The sequence below is a fragment of the Bos javanicus genome, chromosome 21 (genome assembly GCF_032452875.1).
Source record: "Bos javanicus breed banteng chromosome 21, ARS-OSU_banteng_1.0, whole genome shotgun sequence".
NCBI lineage: Eukaryota > Metazoa > Chordata > Mammalia > Artiodactyla > Bovidae > Bos > Bos javanicus.
The window spans coordinates 64,491,335-64,510,860 of NC_083888.1; the positions used below are offsets into that span (position 1 = coordinate 64,491,335).

Genomic DNA, 19,526 nt, shown 5'->3' on the forward strand with positions numbered 1-19,526 from the left:
GGGAGGCTCTGGCCAGATGGAGATATGACCAGAAACTCAAGAAGGAGCGTGATATAAATAGATGCGGCAAGTGCTTCTGGTGTAAAAATAGAGTTAACAGGATGAGCCTGGGGGTGCCCCAGACCCAGAAAGCCACAGAGGTGGACCCCAGCTGGGGTTGGCTCGACTGGTCAGGGCAGAGGGGCTCGGCCAAGCGCGGACATGGGGTGTGCTTGCTGCCCACGGGCCTCGTGGAGTCATGCCCCTGGGTCAGCGCAGGGTGGGGTGGCGGCCAGGCCTAGGGCAGTGCCCTCTGGGGGCACCCGCTGTCATGGTGGGGGGATGGCTGGACCAGCAGATGGTCCGGGGCTGTCGGGCAGCATGAGCGGGCACCCAGGGCAGTGGCCAGAGGAGGGCAGTGTGCCCCTGTTCAGGGCTGGGGTTGGGGCGCCAGGGTGAGGCCGTGTGGGTGCAGTTGGCAGCGGGGCAGGAGTGGGCGGGGCGCTGCCCCAAGCAGGGAATGTGTGTTGGGATGGCAGGCGGGTGCCCTGGGGAGCAATGGAGGGGACAGAGAAAGGGCTGAGAGAAGGGCCTCCTGGAACTCAGGAGCCCGCTGTGGTTCTTGGAACCCAAGCCCAAGCTTCCCCTTCCAGAACCCCTCTGGTGGGACAGGCCTTCGCTAGCTCTGTGTTCCTCCTTCCTCCTGTGGCTTCCTGATGACCCAGGCTCGGGCAGTCATCTGTGGCCCAGCAGGGGGCATGGACCCCTCTGCCCACACCATGATCTCCAGTCCTGTTCCTTTGGGCTCTGCTCCCTGGAGCCCCCACCACAGCCCCATCTTCTGCCCCCTTGGGTGCCTGACTCTTGGCTGCCGTGCCTTGCCCCCGGCGGGGGTCGGGGGTGGGGGGGTTAGGCTCACCTCCCAGATGAAGCCCTTTCGGGGCCTTGCTGTCCAAAGGGAGGGTCACAGGCAGGCCTCTGCCACCCCTTTGAGTGTCTGTTGGCGCTGGGGGTGGGCGTGTGTGTGTGTGGGGGTTGGTCCCGAGTGAGTCTGCCCTCAGGCACTTCCTGTTAAAGTGTGCCGGGTTCCATCCCTGGTCAGGGAACCAAGATTCCGCATGCTGCACTGTGTAGCAAAAAGAATAAAAATTAAAAAGAAGTGCCTGCCTTTGCTTCCCAGCTGGCTCCATGACACTTTGTCCCAACCTCCCATCCTTCCCCAGCCTCTGCCCCACCCAGCCACCGCTTCCGCTGGACGTGCCGTGCCCGCACCAATGAGCCGTGTCCACATGCTCCAGCCGGGGTGTTCCAGGCGCCTCCCCCAGTCCCGACAATCTACTTCTCAGCCTTACCTGGTGCTGCCCGCCTGCGGGTCTTGGCCATGCTGGGAACAGCCTCCCACCCCCCGGCGGGCGCTCCAGTTCTGCCTGTGATTGGGGTCTTCCCCTTCAGGAACACCATAGCTGCACCATGCTCTCTCTGGGACCCCTGACTGTGGGGGACGTTGGGCCTCTTGTGCAGACATGCGGGCAGTCCCATGGGGAGGTTCATGAGACCAGGAACTGAGGCCTCTGGCCAACAGCCCTGTGAGTGCGTCACTCTGGACGGGGGATTCCTCCAGCCCCCCAGATGGCTTAAGATGGCCTCAGCATGAGACACCTTGAGCCAGAGCCACACGTCTACGCTGGTCCCGAGTCCCGACCTGCAGAACTTGTGAGACATGAATGTTTGGTGTCAGAGGCTTCTCCTCATGGGGATAATTTCTCAGGCAGTACCAGAGAAGGCATGTACTCCCCAGGCAGGCCAGGGCTGCAGGGAGGCTGGGCAAGCCTCTGAATCATTGTTGGATGCCTGCGTGGGCTTTGCACAAGAAGGTGTGTGCTGGAATGAAGGAATGAATTATTGACAGCGGTCAATAGCTTCCCTTCCCAGATCAGCAGATCCGATAGGCCTCAGGCCCTGCCTTGACGAGAGCCTCATTCCTCAATTCCACCCTCCGGGGCCTTGGATCTCGTGGTGTCAGAGGTTACCTTGTCCTGGAGAGAACCTCCCAGCCAGTGGGCCCCAGGGATGCCTCCTGTGCATCGCTGAAGGGGTCACAGGGGCCTGGAAAACAGGAGGGGCTGCGCGAAGTGACCAGAAGGGCTTAAGTTACTGCTTGGGCATCTGGGAACGGAAGAGACGGGCCAGGGAGTGGGTGGGGACAGGGCAGGGCTGGAGGCACCTGACCGCTGGCCCAGGCCTGAGGCTGCTGGCTGGCACTCCAAGGGTCGCTTCTGCTCCGTCTGATGACCAGTGCTGGGGAGCCTTCATAGTCCTTACCTGCGTTAGCCCTGCTTCAGGTGGCTGTCGTCCCTGTTTGCAGATAGGGAAACTGAGTCTCGGGGTCACGTTAATCAGTGTCCCCCGTGGCAGCGCTGGGCTCAAATTCCAGGCCTTCCCTTAACTGTCACTGTTGCTCTCTGGCCGCGGTGTCCTCGTCTGTAACACGGGGGTGGGTCCAGGGGCCTGGAGCTCTGTGCTGAGCTCAGACATGAAGACACCGCTCCTGGGGGGGATGGGGGCGGGGGAGCTGAGGGCAGCCCTTCCTGTTGGCCCCGTTGCCCCAGTGGAGGCACAGGCTGGGGACGCCCTGTTGTATGCTCTGCAACCCTGAGACCCTGGGAGCCAGGGCCCTAACCCCTCAGGATGTCAGAGGGAGGCCAGGGTGTCTGGGAGGTCTGAGGTGGGGGGTCATCCACCCTGCAAACCAGTTACACCCTAGAGATGCTCCCCAACCCGGAGGTGGGTGCAGCCTCAGCTCCCGCCTGTGGCTGTGTGGGCTGCAGCCCCCAGTGGGGCGTCGTGGGATGCAGGTAGAGCGTGGCAGGCGCCAAGCCCCTGAGCGTACAAATTTGTCTCCTGTCCCATTTTACAGATGAAGAGACGGAGGCTTAGAGTGTCACAGAGTGAGCCAGGTGACTCCAGAGTCTCCTGAACTCATCCAAGTCTTGCCGAGGAGCCTCATTTTCTGGAAATGCCCATCTCTGGAGCTGGCCCAGTGTCCCACTCTGGACTCATTGCCTGGAAGTCCCACTGCCCCCATCCCTGCCCTTCCAAATCCTGCCAAAATGGCAAAGTGCATGATAGGTAAAAATAGTTCAGGTGGATTTCCCTGGTGGTCTGGTGGTTAAGAATCTGCCTGCCAATGCAGTGGACACGAGTTAGGTTCCTGGTCCAGGAAGATCCCTCGTGCCGCAGGGCAGTAAACCGGTGAGCCACACCTAAGGAGCCTGTGCACATGGAGCTGCTGCCCCGCAACAAGAGGAGCCACCGCAATGGAAAGACACCACAGGGAGAGTCCCCCCGACTAGGCCACAACTAGAGAAAGCCTGGGCTCAACAGCAAAGACCCAGGCCAGCCAAAAAGAAATAAACAGATGTGAATCATTCAGGGGGGTTTGACCCAGTGAACTCCCCTCTGAGAACATACCCACTGAAACACAAAGACCTCAAAGCATAACTCCTGGAGCACTTTCTGTATTTTACAGGCGTATCCCACTTGCCTGTCCTTGACATCACCCGCAAGTTACATCGTAACAGTGATATTTATTCTTTTATCTCGGTTGCACCATGCGGCTTGTGGGATGTTCGTTTCCCAGACAGGGATCGAACCTGTGCCTCCCCCTGCGTAGGGAGTCTTAACGCCTGGGCCTCCTGTGAAATCCCATAACTGTGATACTCAGAGCTACAAGTTTGGCTCCAGGAGCCTAGGGCCTGCTGACCCTTTAGTCCTCCCTGAGCCTTACGGGTGGACGGCAGCAGAGCTGCCGTTTTACAGACAAGGACACTAAGGCCCCAGGGGACCTCACAGAGAGCCCCTCAGGGTGAGGGCCACGCCCAGGCAGCCTGGCTCAGCCTCCTGGTCCACCCCACGGGCACCGTGGACGCGCAGGAGGAGTGAGTCCCCGGGTGCGCGGCGTCCCAGAGGGGTTGAGAAGGAAAGGCAGCAAGTGACAAAATAGTGAAAACAGAGGTGTCTGCCTGCGTCCTGCCGGGAGGCGGGGCCTTCGCCTCGAGGCCGGCTGCGTCTCTTTGGTCTGGATGTCTTGTTAGGAACTTGAAGTTATCCCTCTTGTTATAAAGCGTAAGCACGCCTTTTAGGATATCAGGTTCCTCCCCGGCACCTCGGCCTGCAACTCCCCCGCCACCATGTCCGGTGAGGCCTGCGCCCCACTTCCCCTTGTCCCGGGGGCCCCTGGTGTCTGTGCGGTGTCTGTCTCCCCTTACAGGATGGCTCAGAATTCCTCGCTTGGGCCTCCTGGGGCCGCGCGGGGTGGGCCTGCTGTTGGAGGAGGAAGCCGGAAGCCAAAAGCCGACCTTGCTGCTCCAACAGTGACCCTTTGGAGTGGCCCCAGCGGGTGCCCTGGGCTCTGACTCCTGCCAAGCATGCAAGACTCAGAAAGGTCGCACAACTGGCCCAAGGTCACACAGCTGGGAGGGGTGGAGCCAGGAGCCAAACCCAGGCTAAGACGGCCTCCTGTTGTCTCCCCCAAACCATGCGGGGGTGGGGTGAGCCACAACTCCTCCTGAGCCCAAACCCCCACCTGCCACCAGGGGGCTTCCTTGCCGTGTCCTGGGTCAGGTGCGAGCAGATGGCTCTGCCCCGGGTTCATCCACCTGTCTGTCCAACCATCATCCAGCATCTACCCACCCATCCACCCACGTTTCGATCCATCTGTCTGTCCTTCCATCTGTCAGTCCTTCTGACCATTGTCCGTCCATCCACCAATACACTCACTGACTCATTTTTCTCACGCATTTATTCATCCACTCTTCCCAGGGTGCCCACCGCGGGCCGGGCACGGTGGTCTCAGAGACAGATGCAGCTCGGAGCTGGCTGGGGGCGTGTTCAGACCTGCACGGGGCAGCCTCTACAGTGAGGTGGCAGGTTTTCTGTTTCTGCTGCGGCGAAGGGTAGTTTGGGCATGTTTGTTCAGGAGGCAAAGGGCGCGTGAAACTTGGCGACAGTGACCGAGAAAGCACGCTCATCTGAAATGCCACCTCTAGGGCTGCCCTAACACCCCCATCCCAGCCCTTCCTGCTCCGACTCTCATTGGCACAGACTGCTCTCTGGCAGACTCATTATTTAGGTTATTTTTTGTGTTGGTTGTCTGTCTCCTCCCCTGGATCATAAGATCCACAGGGAAGGGACTTTTGCCTGTGTTTACTGCTGTGTTCACTGAAGTGGCCCCGGTGCCTAGGATGTGGCATGCAGTAGGCACGACATGTTTGTGGCGTGGGTGGGAGGGATGGGCAGGGCGATGGTTGGGGGGTGGTTGGGGGATGGTTGGGGGATGGTTGGGGGCATGGTTGGGTGAGATGGTGGGGGGCATGGGCAGGGTGGGCTGTCGGGAGACCAAGCTGGGGGCTGTGGAGGTGGATAGAGGAGTGGATCTGAATGTGAACATCAAGGGGTTGCCCTCAGGACTGGGTGCCTCACAGGATGCAGGGTGCAGGGGGAAAGGTACCCAGGGCGGTTCCTGGGCTCTGGCTCGGGTGCCCGGGGCCGACACTGCAGGAAACATGGAACTCGACCTCTCCCTGTTTCTTCAGTTAGACTGCATGCCTCAAGTTCCCTCACCATCCAGAGGACTGGCCTCCGCAGTGTAGCGTCCCAGCTGGACGTGGCCTGCTCAGAACAGGCCTGTCCACTCCCTGCTTCGGGAACCTGCGCTCCTACTAACGCAGCCTGCACGCTTGGCCAGCCACTCCCCCAGGGACACACCCGGAGCGTGCCCCGAGTGGTCCCCGACACAACGTGGGTGCCGTCCTCCTCTCGTGGAGGCAGAGACTGGGGTACGGAGGAGTCGAGAGCTCGCCCGAGGTCTCGGGGCTGGGATCTGAGGGCGGCAGCCTGGCTCCTAACAGGATGCTGGCCTGCATCTCTCTAAAGGTCAAGGTTGGCCTCAGGACCGGCCTTGGACGGGCTGCCTCTTGCCCTTTGTCCTCTGTTGTGGCAGTGGCCACTGCCAGCCTGTGTCCCCCACCCGCCCCACAAACACCTGGGCAGGGGGTGGGGATCCCCCTCTGTCAATGCGACCTGCTCAGGGTCAGCCTGCGGTCCACACACAACCCCTGCCCCAGGGTTGCCTAGAGGGGGCTGCCTGGGTGCTGCCGTGCCAACAGCTCTCCCAGTCCTGCCAGCTTCCAGGTTGGCAAAACACGCACCGTGTTCCCTGGGCAAGTGCACAGCCTCCTTAATCTTCAGTGTCCGTGAAGGGCTGCGTTCCGGTGTCATATGGGGGGTGAGAGTCATGAGGGCAGGGCCCATGGGTCTCAGGGCCTGGCCCGCGTCATCAGAGAGCATCTGGTTGGGTAAGTATCCAGTGATCAAATCCGGCCCTGCTGCCTGCATGGCCCTGGATGAGTCCTTTTTCTGGGCCTCAGTGGCTCCATCTGTAAAATGGGACCATCAGCTCTGCCTCCTCCTGGGGCTGTGACGAGGATGCCCTGAGATGGCGAAGGAGGGCTTGGTTAACTAAAGCGAGGGCACAGCCAGGGAGAGGTCACCATCCTTTACAGTGGTTCCCAGTGACCAGCCTCTCACTGGAGTGGCTTCCCCTTTAGGAGCGCCCTGATTTGGTTGGAGGCAAGGTCGGGAGCCCTGGCCCCTGGTCCCCTTCCTCAGCGAGCCCTGCTCAGAGCTGGGTCCGTGCTGGGTGCTGGGGACTCAGAGTTGGATCTGGCTGGAGCCCTGGGCACACGGAGATGGATGTGGAAGCAGCAAGGGGAGTGGGGCCCAGGGTGATACGAAGGACATGGAGACCTTGGTCTGTGGCTGGGTTGCTCACAGGAGGGCCCTGGCCAGCCTCCCTGAGGCTGTGTCATTGGTGGCCGTCATCCCCACTCCCTCCCTGCTAGCTGGAGCTCCCTGGGGATGGGACTGGGCTGCCTGAGCGCAGTCTCAACTCAGAGAGTGTTTATTGAATGAATAAGTGAGGGAACGTTGATGGTTACCCGGGCAGGAGCAACTCCGGGGGAGTCAGGGAGGCCCAGGGATGGATAAGGGCTGAGCTTGGGTTTGGAGAAGTGGGGGCGTCAGAGCCTCCCCAGGGGGTGGTCTGAAACCCGGGCCTGCAGGCGGTGGTAGTGATCATACTTTCTGAATCTGACGTCACCCGTGGCCTCTCACACACTTCTCGACACCTGGATCCCGAGGGCACTGGGACAAGGGTCCTTTGGGGTAGGTGGGAGGGAGTCCAGGTGGGCATTGACCCGCCTGCGGCCCGGCAAGGCCTCTGTCCCTGGGGCCACTGGTCAGCAGGCTCCGCGTCCTGTCCCTGCCCCCACCGCGGTTATTTAAGGTCTGTGAGGAGCCCGCGGGCAGCTTCGGAAGCCACCCTGGTGGTGGCACCAGACCGACGTCTCAGGCAGCCTGACCCCTGCGCCTTCCCCCGCCACCCGCGCTCTCCATGGATTTTGTTGCTGGCGCCATCGGAGGTAAGAGTGGGCACCGTGGGGCCTCAGAGGGGGCCGTTGCTCCCGGGGGACCTGGGTGGGGTGGGGGTGCTGGAAGGAGGCTCTCTGTCCCAGGGCAGCAGTGAGGTTTGAGGCCTCCAGGAGGTGGCTGGTGCCTGGCGGGGGGGGCACAGGTGCTGGGAGGAGAGAGGAGTTTTCCCCGGAGATGACGGGGCAGGCGGCCCAGAGCCCAGGAGGAGCTGGGTGGGGGCGACTCTACTCTGGCCTGGGGGGCTCGGCCTGGAGGCCGAGGGGCGGGCAGGGGTAGGGTGCAGAGGGTGGGTGGTCTCTCTGCCTGGCCAGGGGGAGGCTGGGAGCCACGCGCATGGAGAAGGATGGGATGAGAGGCTCCAGGAGAGGTTGGACGGTGGGGACCAACTGCGAGGGCAGAGGTGTGGTGGGGGAGGGTCCCGGATGAGCCTGGCACCCCCTTGGCTCCCTGGCTGTGTGCACCCGTGGGCCCGTCCCCACCTGGCTGGGCTGTTTTCACCTCTGGAGAGAAGGCTGTTGTGAAAGCCGGATCCAGGAAGGGGATCTGCTCCTCCCAGCTCAGCTCACACAGGCTATTTTGGGTGAGGCGCCCTCGACCTCTGTCCTCTTGTGAAATGGCAGGGGCTGCTCATCAATACTTCTAGGAATAGCGTGGGGTGTTCTCTTCAGAAGGGGTGGGCAGTGCTGAGATGGGAATGACCCGGCCCAGGCCTTACCAGTGGGCTGTCTGAGGTTCCCGCTGGGGGCCGGGCCTGAGGCTTTCCTGGTCATCAGCCCCCTAAGGAGCCGGGGCTTGACCTGCCCTGGATCTCACAGCAGGAAGGGCTCCTGAGTCCCACATCTTCGCGCCAGGGCCCTGGGAAGGCCTGGGTAGAAAGGGATCCTGCTCTCTGTGCCTGACTCTGGGACACGGGGAGGCAGACCTGGGCCTTTTCCTTGAAGAACTTGAGCTCTGGATAGAAGCAGAGCCCTGTGACAGCCATGTGACCAACGGTTTTCTGGCTCGGGGGCAGCCCTGAGTATGGGGGTCAGGGAAGGCTCCACAGAGGAGGTGATGGTGTGGCAGGGTTCTGATGGACGAGCCAGAGCGTGGTGTGGTATAACGTAAGGGTTGTGCCTGCGTGTGTGCTTAGTCGTTTAGTCGTGTCCGACCTTTTGCGACCCCATGGACTGTAGCCCGCCAGGCTCCTCTGTCCATGGGATTTCCCAGGCAAGAATACTGGAGTGGGTTGCCATTTTTTCTTCCCCATGGGACCTTTCAACGCAAGGACTGAACCCATGGTTCTTGCCACGTCTCCTGCATGGCAGGCCTCTTCTTTACCGCCAAGCCACCTGGGAAGCCATATGTAAGGGTCGAGGAAGGTAATTCTCAAGTCAGTGAGCCATTTTTTGGCTTCCCCCTTTTTGTTCCTTCACTCGTTCGTTCACTATTATTTCATTCGTGCATATTTACTGAGTCCTGGGATACGTAATAAATAGGGCTCAGCCCCCACACACCTTCCTGTTTTCAGGTGGTCTTCATGAGCCCCCCCTCCCCCCGGATGAAACCCCAGGGACCTGCCCACTCTCTGTCTTCCGTGTGGTAGCGCCAGGGGCTTGGCTAAGACCCTGGTGTTAGGAGAGGAGAAAGTGAAGGAAGCTGGCACCTGTCCTCTTGGCAGGAGGCAGAGAGCCCTGGTCCCTGAAGTCTCGAGTTCTACTCCGTTTCATGCAAACTTGTGCTTCCAGCAATCCCTCTTGGAGGCCTGGTGCCCCGGGCTTTCTCCGTCCCCAGCCTCTGCCTGGGCCACGGCCCCTCCATCACCCCCCGCAGCTGCGAGGCGCAGTGGCTTCCTGCTTGCAGACAGACCCTTCACAGACTGAGGCTTGAGCGTGAGCTCGGCCTGGCTAGGAGACAGGGCCCAGCAAATGGACCAGTTCTTCTGGAACTTGATGCTGGAGGGGAGGCCGTGGAGCACCCTTGCCTCTCAGAAGGAGGGTTCAGGGGGCCAAGACTCGGAAGGAGAGACCACTGGCAGCCTGGCTGACATCACGTTACCCTTCTGAGCCTCAGTTTCCTCATCTGTAAAATGCGGGTCACGCTCCTGCTCTATTGAGATGTGGTGTGGACAAGAAGAGCCTGGTGGGGTCTCTCTGCAGGAGCGTGGTCGGGGCCCTCCCCTCGCTGAGGCGGCTCAGTCTCCTGCTCCCCTCACCGGCTCCCCTGGTTTTCTGACAGGTGTCTGCGGTGTTGCTGTGGGCTACCCCCTGGACACGGTGAAGGTACGGTCATTGCCAGGCCCCTGCCTGGGCTTAGGTCCCCATCTATGGCCAGAAGAATTTTCTAGCCTGCTGGGCAGACCCTGTCTCTCCCCACCACCTCCCCTCGTGTACTCAGGACCATCAGAGCCCCCTTCTCTGAGCGACTCAGGTCGCTCACCGTGAAGGGGGTCACAGCATGGCTGCGACTATCAGGGATTGGCCCTTGCCCTTCCCCGGGGCCTGCCGACCTCACCCCAGGCCTGGAGTCACCCCTTCCTGAAGCCTGCTTCTCCCATAGGTCAGGATCCAGACAGAGGCCAAGTACATGGGCATCTGGGACTGCGTCCGGGACACGTATCACCGAGAGCGGGTAGGCCCGGGGCCAGGGTCATGGGCAGGGGGTGGACTCTGGGGCCGCCACTCAGCAGCCAGCCTGGCAATCCTGAGCTCCTCTCCGAGCCTTCCAAGTGGGAATAGCTGTACCAGGCCCCCGGATTCCTCTGAGGACGAGAGCTGGGGTTCTGGCACATAGGAGGCGCTCAGAGTGAGGTCCTGCCTCCAGGAGAGGGTCTGGAGGGGGCATCTGGGGACTTCAAAGCTCAAGGGAGGACCACCAGGCGGGGCACCCCTCCAAAGAATGTTGGGTGGAGTCATCAGGGGTCCAGCTCAGAGCCCCATCTGGAGGAGGGGTCTCAGGGACACTTGCCGAAGTGAACTTGGGAGTCGGTGCTGGCCAGAGGGGAGCGAAAGAGAAAGAGCAGTGGCCACGCTGCTAATTCAGCACCACTGTGGTCGCAGCAGCCCCCAGGCGGGCCTGGCCTCCGGGGTGTTACAAGCCCCATTGTACAGCTGAGGAAGCTGAGGCCGCCTTGCTGAGGTCCCGCAGCGGGGGGGTGAGGTGAGAGCCAGCTCCTTGGTCCAGGGGCCCCACGGGCAGCCGGCCCTCCTGCCCCACCACTGGCCAGGCCTCCGGCCTGACTCGGGCCCCGGGGCCTCTGCCCCTGCCGCCAGGTGCGGGGCTTCTACAGGGGCCTCTCGCTGCCCGTGTGCACCGTGTCCCTGGTCTCGTCCGTGTCCTTTGGCACCTACCGCCACTGCCTCGCGCACATCTGCCGGGTCCGCTACGGCAGCGCTGACGCCAAGCCCGCCAAGACCGACATCACGCTCTCGGGGTTTGCCTCTGGCCTCGTCCGCGTGAGTAGGGGAGGGGTGAGGCAGTCCGGGGCACACAAGTTGGGGGACAGGTGGATGGAGGCGGGGGTACTGTGGCTGAGGATGCAGCTGACTCGGTAACCGAGGGCAGGCTAGGGGGCCTGTCTGAGCTTCCGTCTCTTCATCTGTAAGAGGTGTGCTAAGGTCACACGTGTGAAGCCCCCAGCCCAGGGGGCTAACCGGTGGGAGCACCTACGAGATGGCAGCCCATAGTATGAGTAAAACGATCCTGTGTTATAATATATGTTAGTATTGTCAGTGTTCACATTAAGGGTTGCATTACTCTTAACATTAGTTAAATAACACATCAATATGTCGATCCCTGGGTCAGGAAGATCCCCTGGAGGAGGAAATGGCAACCCACTCCAGTATTCTTGCCTAGAGAATCCCATGGACAGAGGAGGCTGGCGGGCTACAGTCTGTGGGGTCTCACAGAGTGGGACACGACTGAGCGCTTGAGCAGCGGCAGTCGTGAGCAGATGAATGGTGTGACTGAGTACTGTCATGAACTGGAGTCACACTGACCCGACACCTACTGTGTGGCGGGCGCTCTGCCAGCAGGGGATGTGCAGCTGAAGGAAGGGCTGGCTCCGGCCGGGTGGGCAGAGCTGGCTTCGAGCCCGCCCCACCGTGGCCCATGGGCCAGCGCAGGGCTTCCCAGGACTCACGCTCCTTTGGAGAGCACTGTGGGCCGCGGAGGCTAAGGGAGCCCTGGGGCAGGGCTCCCAGGCGGCGCTGCCTCCTCACCGTGCCCCCCTCCCCCAGGTGTTCCTGACCTCACCCACCGAGGTGGCCAAGGTCCGCCTGCAGACACAGACGCAGGCGCAGCAGCGGCGGCGGCCCTCGGCCTCGGGGCCCTTGGTGCCCTTGGCCGCGCCTCCCCCCTGCCCCGTGCCCCCCGCGGGTCCGCTGCCCGGGCCCAGGTACCGCGGGCCGCTGCACTGCCTGGCCACGGTGGCCCGGGAGGAGGGGCTGCGCGGCCTCTACAAGGGCAGCTCGGCCCTGCTCTTCCGGGACGGGCACTCCTTCGCCACCTACTTCCTCTCGTACGCCACCCTCTGTGAGTGGCTGACTCCCGCTGGCCAAAGCCGGCCAGGTGAGCAGGGGGGCCTGGGGCCTGGGATGGTGCAGGTTAGGGTATGTAGGGGGGTGGTCAGCCCAGCCGGCATTGCAGCCTGGAGAGGAGACGGATCGAGGCCACGCTGGCCCCGGGGCCCCCAGGTGGGATGCTCGTGGCCCCCAACACGAGTCAGAACAGGCCTGCTCCGGGTGGCGGTGGACAGGTCACATGGGTGGCAAGAGCCCAGGGCACCCTCACGGCCAGGAGGCCCTGCCTCGGGTGCCTGCCCTACCCTGCCCAGTCTCCCCGGCGCAGCTTCTAACCGAGGCGCCCGTGCGCTTTCCCCGCAGATGTCTCGGGCGTGCTGGTGGCCGGTGGCTGTGCCGGGGCGCTGGCCTGGGCCGTGGCCACCCCCATGGACGTGATCAAGGCGCGCCTGCAGGCGGACGGCCGGGGCCGCCAGCGCTACCGTGGCCTCCTGCACTGCGTGCTGACCAGCGTTCGGGAAGAGGGGCTGCGCGTGCTCTTCAAGGGGCTGCTGCTCAACTGCTGCCGTGCCTTCCCCGTCAACATGGTGGTGTTCGTGGCTTACGAGGCCGTGCTGAGGCTCACGCGGGGCCTGCTCACATAGCTGCTGCCCGCCACCCACTCCGGGGGTGGGGCGCCAACCTGCCAAGAGCTCCCAGAGGGGCCTGCAGGAGCTAGAGGCGGCGGAGGGGAGTGCGAGGCTCTGGACCCAGGGGGCTACTACCCCCCAGCACGGCCAGGGCCTCCCCGCCCGGCGATGGACCATGAGGAGAGGTCCGGGGGCCCGCCCGGCCACGGCCAAGTTGACCTGAGGGTCAAAGCCAGGGAGGGGCAGGTGGGCCCCCAGGGATGAGGATGTGTTGGCCTGGGGCTGTCTGTGCATTTGGTTGGTGGGGCCATCCCCGGCTTCCCTTTCAGCCTTTCCCCCACGCTTCGTGTCCTCAGGGCGCCCCTGAGTCCGCCTGACACCGTTCCTGCACCCCACCCCTCCTCAGTCAGCTCTCCCTGCTGTGCAGGCCGCCCTTCAGGCCTGGGACCCGGGCACAGCTGTCAGGCGCCTGCCTGCTTGGTCCCTGCACCAGGCAGCCCCGGGAGCTGTGTGAGGTCTGGTCCCCCTTGTTCTGCTGCAGAAGCAGGACTCAGAGGGGAGCTGTTGCTAATAAAATGTTTTTCTCAGGCTGCTCAGGCATGTTGCTCTGTGGTCTGTGGGGCTGGTGACTGGTTTTCCCCATTGTCAGCTGGTCCTCAGAGGCCAAGGCCCTCGCCAACTGAGTGGCCGAGGTGCCCACCAGGCGGACGGTGCATGGAGGCCCAGCCCAGCTCCCCCTGACTCCCCTGGTCTGTGCGAGGAGCCTGCCGCAGCATGAAGCCAGTTCTCACCCCTCTACCCCGTCCCAAACCCACCCGCTTTCTGAGTCAAGACAGGGCCCGGAGGAGGGGCGGTCCATGTATCCTCAGCACTGCTGGGTCCTCAGGCAGGTCATCACGACGGCTCAGAGAGGGAGCCAGGCCTGCCCAGGGCCACACAGCATGGAGGACGGGGGACCTCACACCCGCACTTCTGAGATCCCAGCCCTCTCTCAGGCACCACGTGGCTTCCAGGGATGGTCCAGCATGAACAGCTAGGTGCCCACTGAAGCAGCCCTCTGATAAAGCCAGGCGACCCCTGCCTGGACACTCACTCATTCGGACACCAGCCTTGACTGTGACTTTGGACTGAAGGACATTCAGGGTTCTGGCTGAACGGAAAACTCTTTCCTGTTCCCAGAAAACATGGCTGGACCCTCCTCTGGCCTCTCCTGTCCCAAAACCCAGGCATTTGCTTACCCCTGTGCTCTCTATGGGAGCACCTCTCCCCGCCCCTGCCTGGACGACCACAGGTCCCAGAGGGCACTTCTTCCAGGAAGCTCTCCCTGCCTGCCCTCGGCTGCGGGAAGGTCTCTCCTGCTTTGCCCCTCTAGGCCCCCCGCTCACCATCTGGTCACTTATCCATCTCCTGCCCCCACCCCCACCCCACCCGAGACTGCAAGCTGCCTATGGGCAGCATGCTCGGTATGGGTTATACTCAGGTCAGAGCCTGGCACACAGCCGGTGCTCGAGGGTTTGTGTGTGATACCGGTGTCATACAGCCGGTGCTTGTGCTTGTGCGTGTGTGTGTGTGTGTGTGTGTGTGAGATACCGGTGTCATATAGCCAGTGCTCAGGTGTGTGTATATGTGTGATACCGGTGTCATACAGCTGGTGCTCGTGTGTGTGTGTGATACCAGTGTCATACAGCCAGTGCTCGGGTGTGTGTGTGTGTGTGTGATACCAGTGTCATACAGCCAGTGCTTGTGTGTGTGCGTGTGAAACTAGTGTCATACAGCCAGTGCTCGGGTGTGTGTGTGTGTGTGTGTGTGAGATACTGGAGTCATGCAGCTGGTGCTTGAGGGTGTGTGTGTGATACCAGTGTCATACAACCAGTGCTCGGGGTGTGTGTGTGTGTGTGATACCGGTGTCATACAGCTGGTGCTTGTGTGTGTGTGTGTGTGTGTGTGTGATACCAGTGTCATACAGCCAGTGCTCGTGTGTGTGTGTGTGAAACTAGTGTCATACAGCCAGTGCTCGGGGGTGTGTGTGTGTGTGTGTGTGATACCAGTGTCATACAGCTGGTGCTTGAGGGTGTGTGTGTGTGATACCAGTGTCATACAACCAGTGCTCGGGGTGTGTGTGTGTGTGTGATACCGGTGTCATACAGCTGGTGCGTGTGTGTGTGTGTGTGTGTGTGTGTGTGTGTGATACCAGTGTCATACAGCCAGTGCTCGTGTGTGTGTGTGTGAAACTAGTGTCATACAGCCAGTGCTCGGGGGTGTGTGTGTGTGTGTGTGTGTGATACCAGTGTCGTACAGCCAGTGCTAGGGGGTGTGTGTGTGTGTGTGTGTGAGATACTGGTGTCATGCAGCTGGTGCTTGAGGGTGTGTGTGTGTGATACCAGTGTCATACAACCAGTGCTCGGGGTGTGTGTGTGTGTGTGATACCAGTGTCGTACAGCCAGTGCTAGGGGGTGTGTGTGTGTGTGTGTGAGATACTGGTGTCATGCAGCTGGTGCTTGAGGGTGTGTGTGTGTGATACCAGTGTCATACAACCAGTGCTCGGGGTGTGTGTGTGTGTGTGATACCAGTGTCGTACAGCTGGTGCTCGGGGTGTGGTGTGTGTGTGTGGCATACAGCTGGTGCTCAGGGTGTGTGTGTATAGTATACAGCTGGTGCTCGGGGTGTGGGGTGTGTGTGTGGCATACAGCTGGTGCTCAGGGTGTGTGTGTAGTATACAGCTGGTGCTCAGGGTGTGGTGTGTGTGTGTGGCATACAGCCAGGGCTTGGGGGTGGTGTGTGTGTGTGGAATGCACGAATGCGTGCGTGAGCAAGGCCCCGCAGAGTGTTCCTGGGGGTTCACTGGTACGCTGGTGAAGATGCTGGGGCGTCCTGGCCAGGTGCTGGCAGAAGGGGTCAGCTCACAAAAGGGTTCAACCGCTGTCGAGCCCTGTGTCATCTTCCTGACGAGAGTGCTGCTAGCCTGCCCAGGTGCTTTCCTCTAGGGGAGGGGGTGGTCACCGGGCACTGGCCCTGCCGTGCTGGGGAAGCGGCTCTGCCTCGCTCGGGCCACAGCCGTGAGGAGGCGAGGTCCTCTGGAGCGCGGAAATGAAGGGTGGGGAGAAGGGCTGGCCCAGAGTCCACAGGGCGCTTCCCAGGTGGCGAGGTGGTAAAGATCCCATCTGCCGACGCAGGAGATGTGGGGACGCGGGGTTGGGGCCGGCCCACCTCTCCACCTGCGTGGGCTCTTGCTGCCCCTCAGACCCAGCTCCATCGGGTCCACCAGACTGGGCACCCCTGAGGTGCCGTGAGGTCTGAGGGGATGGACAGTAACAGTCATGGCAGCTGGGGACCGAATCCAACCTCACCCCTCAGACAGCGCTGGGCTGCACACCTGCCCATCCTGATGCAGGGCTTCTCTCGGGAACTGTAAGAATCCTCTGTTTTTTAGCAAAACGTGGGGGGTGGGAGAGTCTGTGGCCCTTACCAGCAGTGACTTTGGGCATTGACCTCTGACCCAAGACCCAGCTGACCCAAACATGAGGTGTCTGTCGTTGCTTCTGTTACATCAGGGGGTGGGGGTGAGGTCCCTGCCCCCCGCCTCCGTCATTGGCTACTGTGGGGCTGCAGCCCTGTCCTCTGAGACCCAGGACAACGCCCACCCTCCCTGGGGCCTTGGCTGTGGTCCCTCCTGAGAGATGGGCACAGGGGAGCAGAGAGATCACCTTAGCTGCCCAGCCACACCGCCCCACCCTCTGCTGGGGGCTCACCTCCAGTCCGGAGGGAGTAGAGGCTGGGTGAGGAGACGGGACGTGCTCCCGATCCTGGCGCTGCCCAGGTGGGAACCTCGTGCAGGCACAGCACAAGACAGGGTAGGCCCGTCTGACACGACCTCACGGGGCGGCCTTGGACAAGCCGCTGTGTTCTCTGCTGGACCTCAGTCTTCCCGCCTGCAGTATGAGGCGGGCAGGCAGCGTAAGCCCTGGGCTCATCTGGCCGGGCCCTTGCTCTGCGACCCCTGCAAATGGCCTGGGGCCACTGTCTACACAGCACCTTTCAGATCACCCCCATGGCCACTTCCCTCGACCACAAAATGCGGACATCTGTCTGCGTTCTCCAAGGCTGTCAGGAACATCCAGTGAGTGTGGGAGCCAGCGCCACGCAGGGCTGTGATCCCATCCCGCACACGTGCCAGGGGGACCTCTGCAGGCTCAAGGGCATCCACGGCATGGCCCTGGGCCAGAGCGAGGCCCCTGCTCGCTCCTCAAACCCCAGACAGCACAGTGACACAGGTGGGACCACAGGAAGTTTATTGTCATGAGAGAGACCGGAGTAGGGTGCCCAGGAATGGACCCTGTGCCTCCAGAAGGGACAGATACTTGGACCAAGGGCTTTCCCTGGGACAGGTCTGCGCTTTTCCACAGCTGCACAGGGCGCTCCACCAAGCAGGCCTCCCACGGACACGTGGCCGCGGCCTCGAGGGCTGCTGGCGGCATCTAGCTACGTCCGCCCGTCTGGGGACACAGGCAGGGCCTGCTGTGTGCAGACAGACCTCCACACCAGTCAGGTGTCAAAACAAAAGGATCTGCAAAGGCAACAGACTGGCCTCAGCGTCCGGCTCGGTCAGAGTGGAACAGCCACTGGTTCCCCAGATGGAGTGTCTAGGATTACTCGGTGGATAGAGCATTAGTTCGCTCAGGGAAAGGCGCGTCACTTCTGGAGTACAGTACATGCATGGCCTGGAGTTTAGTAAGTAAACTGGAAAGTTTCACCCATAAAGACTCAATTTAGTAAAAATTGGCCAACTCAGGCCAATACTCAGAAACGTTAAAGGCAGCTTTTAAGCTGTGAGATCTTGGAATTTAAAGTTTAGCAAAGCCTTTGGCCATCATTTCGTCTTCAATAAGATGGGAGGGGGGCATGGGCTGAAATGCCTCTTGTGCCCATTAAGCTTTCTTACATTACTGTTTCAAAGCACTTAAAAAAAAGTTTTATGGCAACACCATGTTGATTCCAGGTACGTATAGATGGACTATATATCCTTTTATAGAGCAGGTGGAAGAATGTGTTTGGCCGCAGGATGCTTTCAAACAGGGAGTCGTCCTGTGGACCACAACAGGCTGGTTGGTGGACATCCAGCCCCAGGGGCTGCTTTGTGGGAGGAACTCCAGCTGGACTTGTCTGTGTGACCACACGATACTACCCGGCACCCAGTTACCCACAGGGGCCGGAATGACATTCAAGGGAAGAAACAGCGCTGAGAGAAACACAGAACTTACAGATCTGGGCCAATAATTACCATTTGATAGAGCCTAGGGCAGCAGCAGGGGGGTGCTGATTTGACTGAGTTGGGATTATGGGTAAATTACATCTCTGAGTAAGCATAGAGGAAGTGAGCGTTACTGAAAGTCGTAGGACAGCTTCCGGGGGGTCATGAATTCTTTCACGATCTCGTCGGTGACCTCCTTGCGCCGGGCCTGGTGCTCGGCAATCAAGGGCTGCAGGACTTCGATGAGCTCCTTCTTGAGCTCGCCGGTGAGCATGGCCCCGCTCGTGTAGTCCTGAGCGGGAGGAGACAGGCCACATGAGGCGGCTGTGCGCGCCCGGCCACCTCCCTCCCTCGACAGCACCCACGCAGAGCCTGGCACACTGGCCACACGGAAACATAAGGGCCTTAAACCACCCTTTTCTGAAAACGCCTCTGGGCTCTGCGGGCAGCTGTGACTCAGCTGACACATGAGGACGAAGAGCAGGGCCGGGCACCCCACCTGCGCGCCAGGTCAGCGGAGTCCAAGACCCGAAGCCATGGCTGAGCCTTTCAACCTTACTGGCGTCTCTAAAATCTTCGCTGAATTTGTTTTCATCTTCTGATTGTGATAGTAAAATGTACTTGTTGAACAAACTTAACAAAGTACCTAAAGCTGACAAAAAGCAGCAAAGGAAAGGAAAAAAATCCCCTGCAAATTCCGGGCCCAGAGGCTGAGCCCGCGCGAGCGTCCCGGCCTGCTTTCTGTCAGATTTTGCTCTCTGCGGTGTATTTAGACTTGGTGGGTCTCGCCGCACGGCCAATTTGGGGTCCTTCTGCCACTAGCACTGGCCAATCCTCCTGCGTGATCAAAGCCTCCCGCCTGCCTGAGAATCCCTCCTGACGATTCTTAGTTAAGGCTTCCTCTGCTATACAGTCTGTTCTGAACTTTTTGCTAACACCATTTCAACATATTTGCATACAGAGCTCTTTCTTACTCAGGATTAGTTTCTTGGAAAAGATGCCAAGGACTGGAAATCCTGAGGCAGAGGCTACGAATGCTCCCCGGGCTCTCGGGCTCACTGTGCCCCGGAATTACAATCACTGTAATACGACACAAACCCGCTGGGGAGGCTCGGGGACGGTGTCAGCACTGACGGGTCTCATTTTACCTTCTGCTTCCCTGATGACCAGGAGGATCTAATCTTACAGTGTGGCTACTACTAGTTTGTATTTTCTCTTTTGGGAACCATCCGTTCACGAGGTTTCCAGGCACGTGGTCATGAAGACGACCAACCTACTCAGCTCTGATCTCGTCTCAGCTGAGCGCCGGCCCTGTAGACCCAGGCCCCGGGAACGTTGGCCGCAGGGCATTCCAGGGCCCTCACAGACACAGCCCCGCCTTACCCTCCTGATCTGCTCCAGCTTGTCATCATCCTCCAGGAAGAAGGTCAGGTACATGAAGGACACATCCACGTCACAGTTGCCCCCAAACTGCCGGTGCTCCTCAACGGTGTCCCTGCCTCCGGAGAAGGCGTGCTTGTTGACCTGCACCAGGAGAGGGCACACGGATGCTCGCCAGGCGGCCCCCTGTGTGATGAGGGGAGCCCGCAAACCGCCCTTTCCTGTGGAGCCTGGGGACTGGCCACCGCGGGGCTCACTGCAGAGAAGGGGGCTCCAGAGGGTGGGTGAGCTCTGACCCCT

The 19,526-nt window shown here is 60.9% G+C and overlaps 2 protein-coding genes across 3 annotated transcripts in view; one reads left to right on the forward strand and one right to left on the reverse strand.

Moving 5' to 3' along the window:
• Positions 1–5,373: 5,373 nt before the first annotated feature.
• On the forward strand, positions 5,374–13,192 carry SLC25A47 (solute carrier family 25 member 47). The gene is made up of 6 exons (XM_061395339.1): positions 5,374–7,460; positions 9,688–9,731; positions 10,009–10,080; positions 10,722–10,904; positions 11,688–12,018; positions 12,333–13,192. Exons 1-6 carry the CDS (start codon positions 7,433–7,435, stop codon positions 12,611–12,613), a joined length of 939 nt encoding a protein of 312 aa, XP_061251323.1. The 5' UTR covers positions 5,374–7,432; the 3' UTR covers positions 12,614–13,192.
• A 3,678-nt stretch (positions 13,193–16,870) lies between these two features.
• The window catches only part of WARS1 (tryptophanyl-tRNA synthetase 1), a 28,864-nt gene continuing 26,208 nt past the window's right edge, over positions 16,871–19,526 (reverse strand). For both annotated transcript variants that reach the window (XM_061395336.1, XM_061395338.1), the window contains exons 10-11: positions 19,230–19,370; positions 16,871–18,138 (exon numbers count right to left, since the gene is read on the reverse strand). In XM_061395336.1, coding sequence (XP_061251320.1) covers positions 17,977–18,138; positions 19,230–19,370 — 303 coding nt within the window. In that variant the 3' untranslated portion in view covers positions 16,871–17,976. The remainder of the gene's footprint in view (positions 18,139–19,229; positions 19,371–19,526) is intronic.

What these genes read in the sequence shown, in the direction of transcription:
- SLC25A47 (XM_061395339.1), top strand. Translation starts at nt 7,433, where the DNA reads ATGGATTTTGTTGCTGGCGCCATCGGAG. An exon ending in ACCCCCTGGACACGGTGAAG is followed by an intron (nt 9,732 to 10,008) that starts GTACGGTCATTG and finishes CTTCTCCCATAG; the next exon opens with GTCAGGATCCAGACAGAGGC. An exon ending in TTGCCTCTGGCCTCGTCCGC is followed by an intron (nt 10,905 to 11,687) that starts GTGAGTAGGGGA and finishes CCCCTCCCCCAG; the next exon opens with GTGTTCCTGACCTCACCCAC.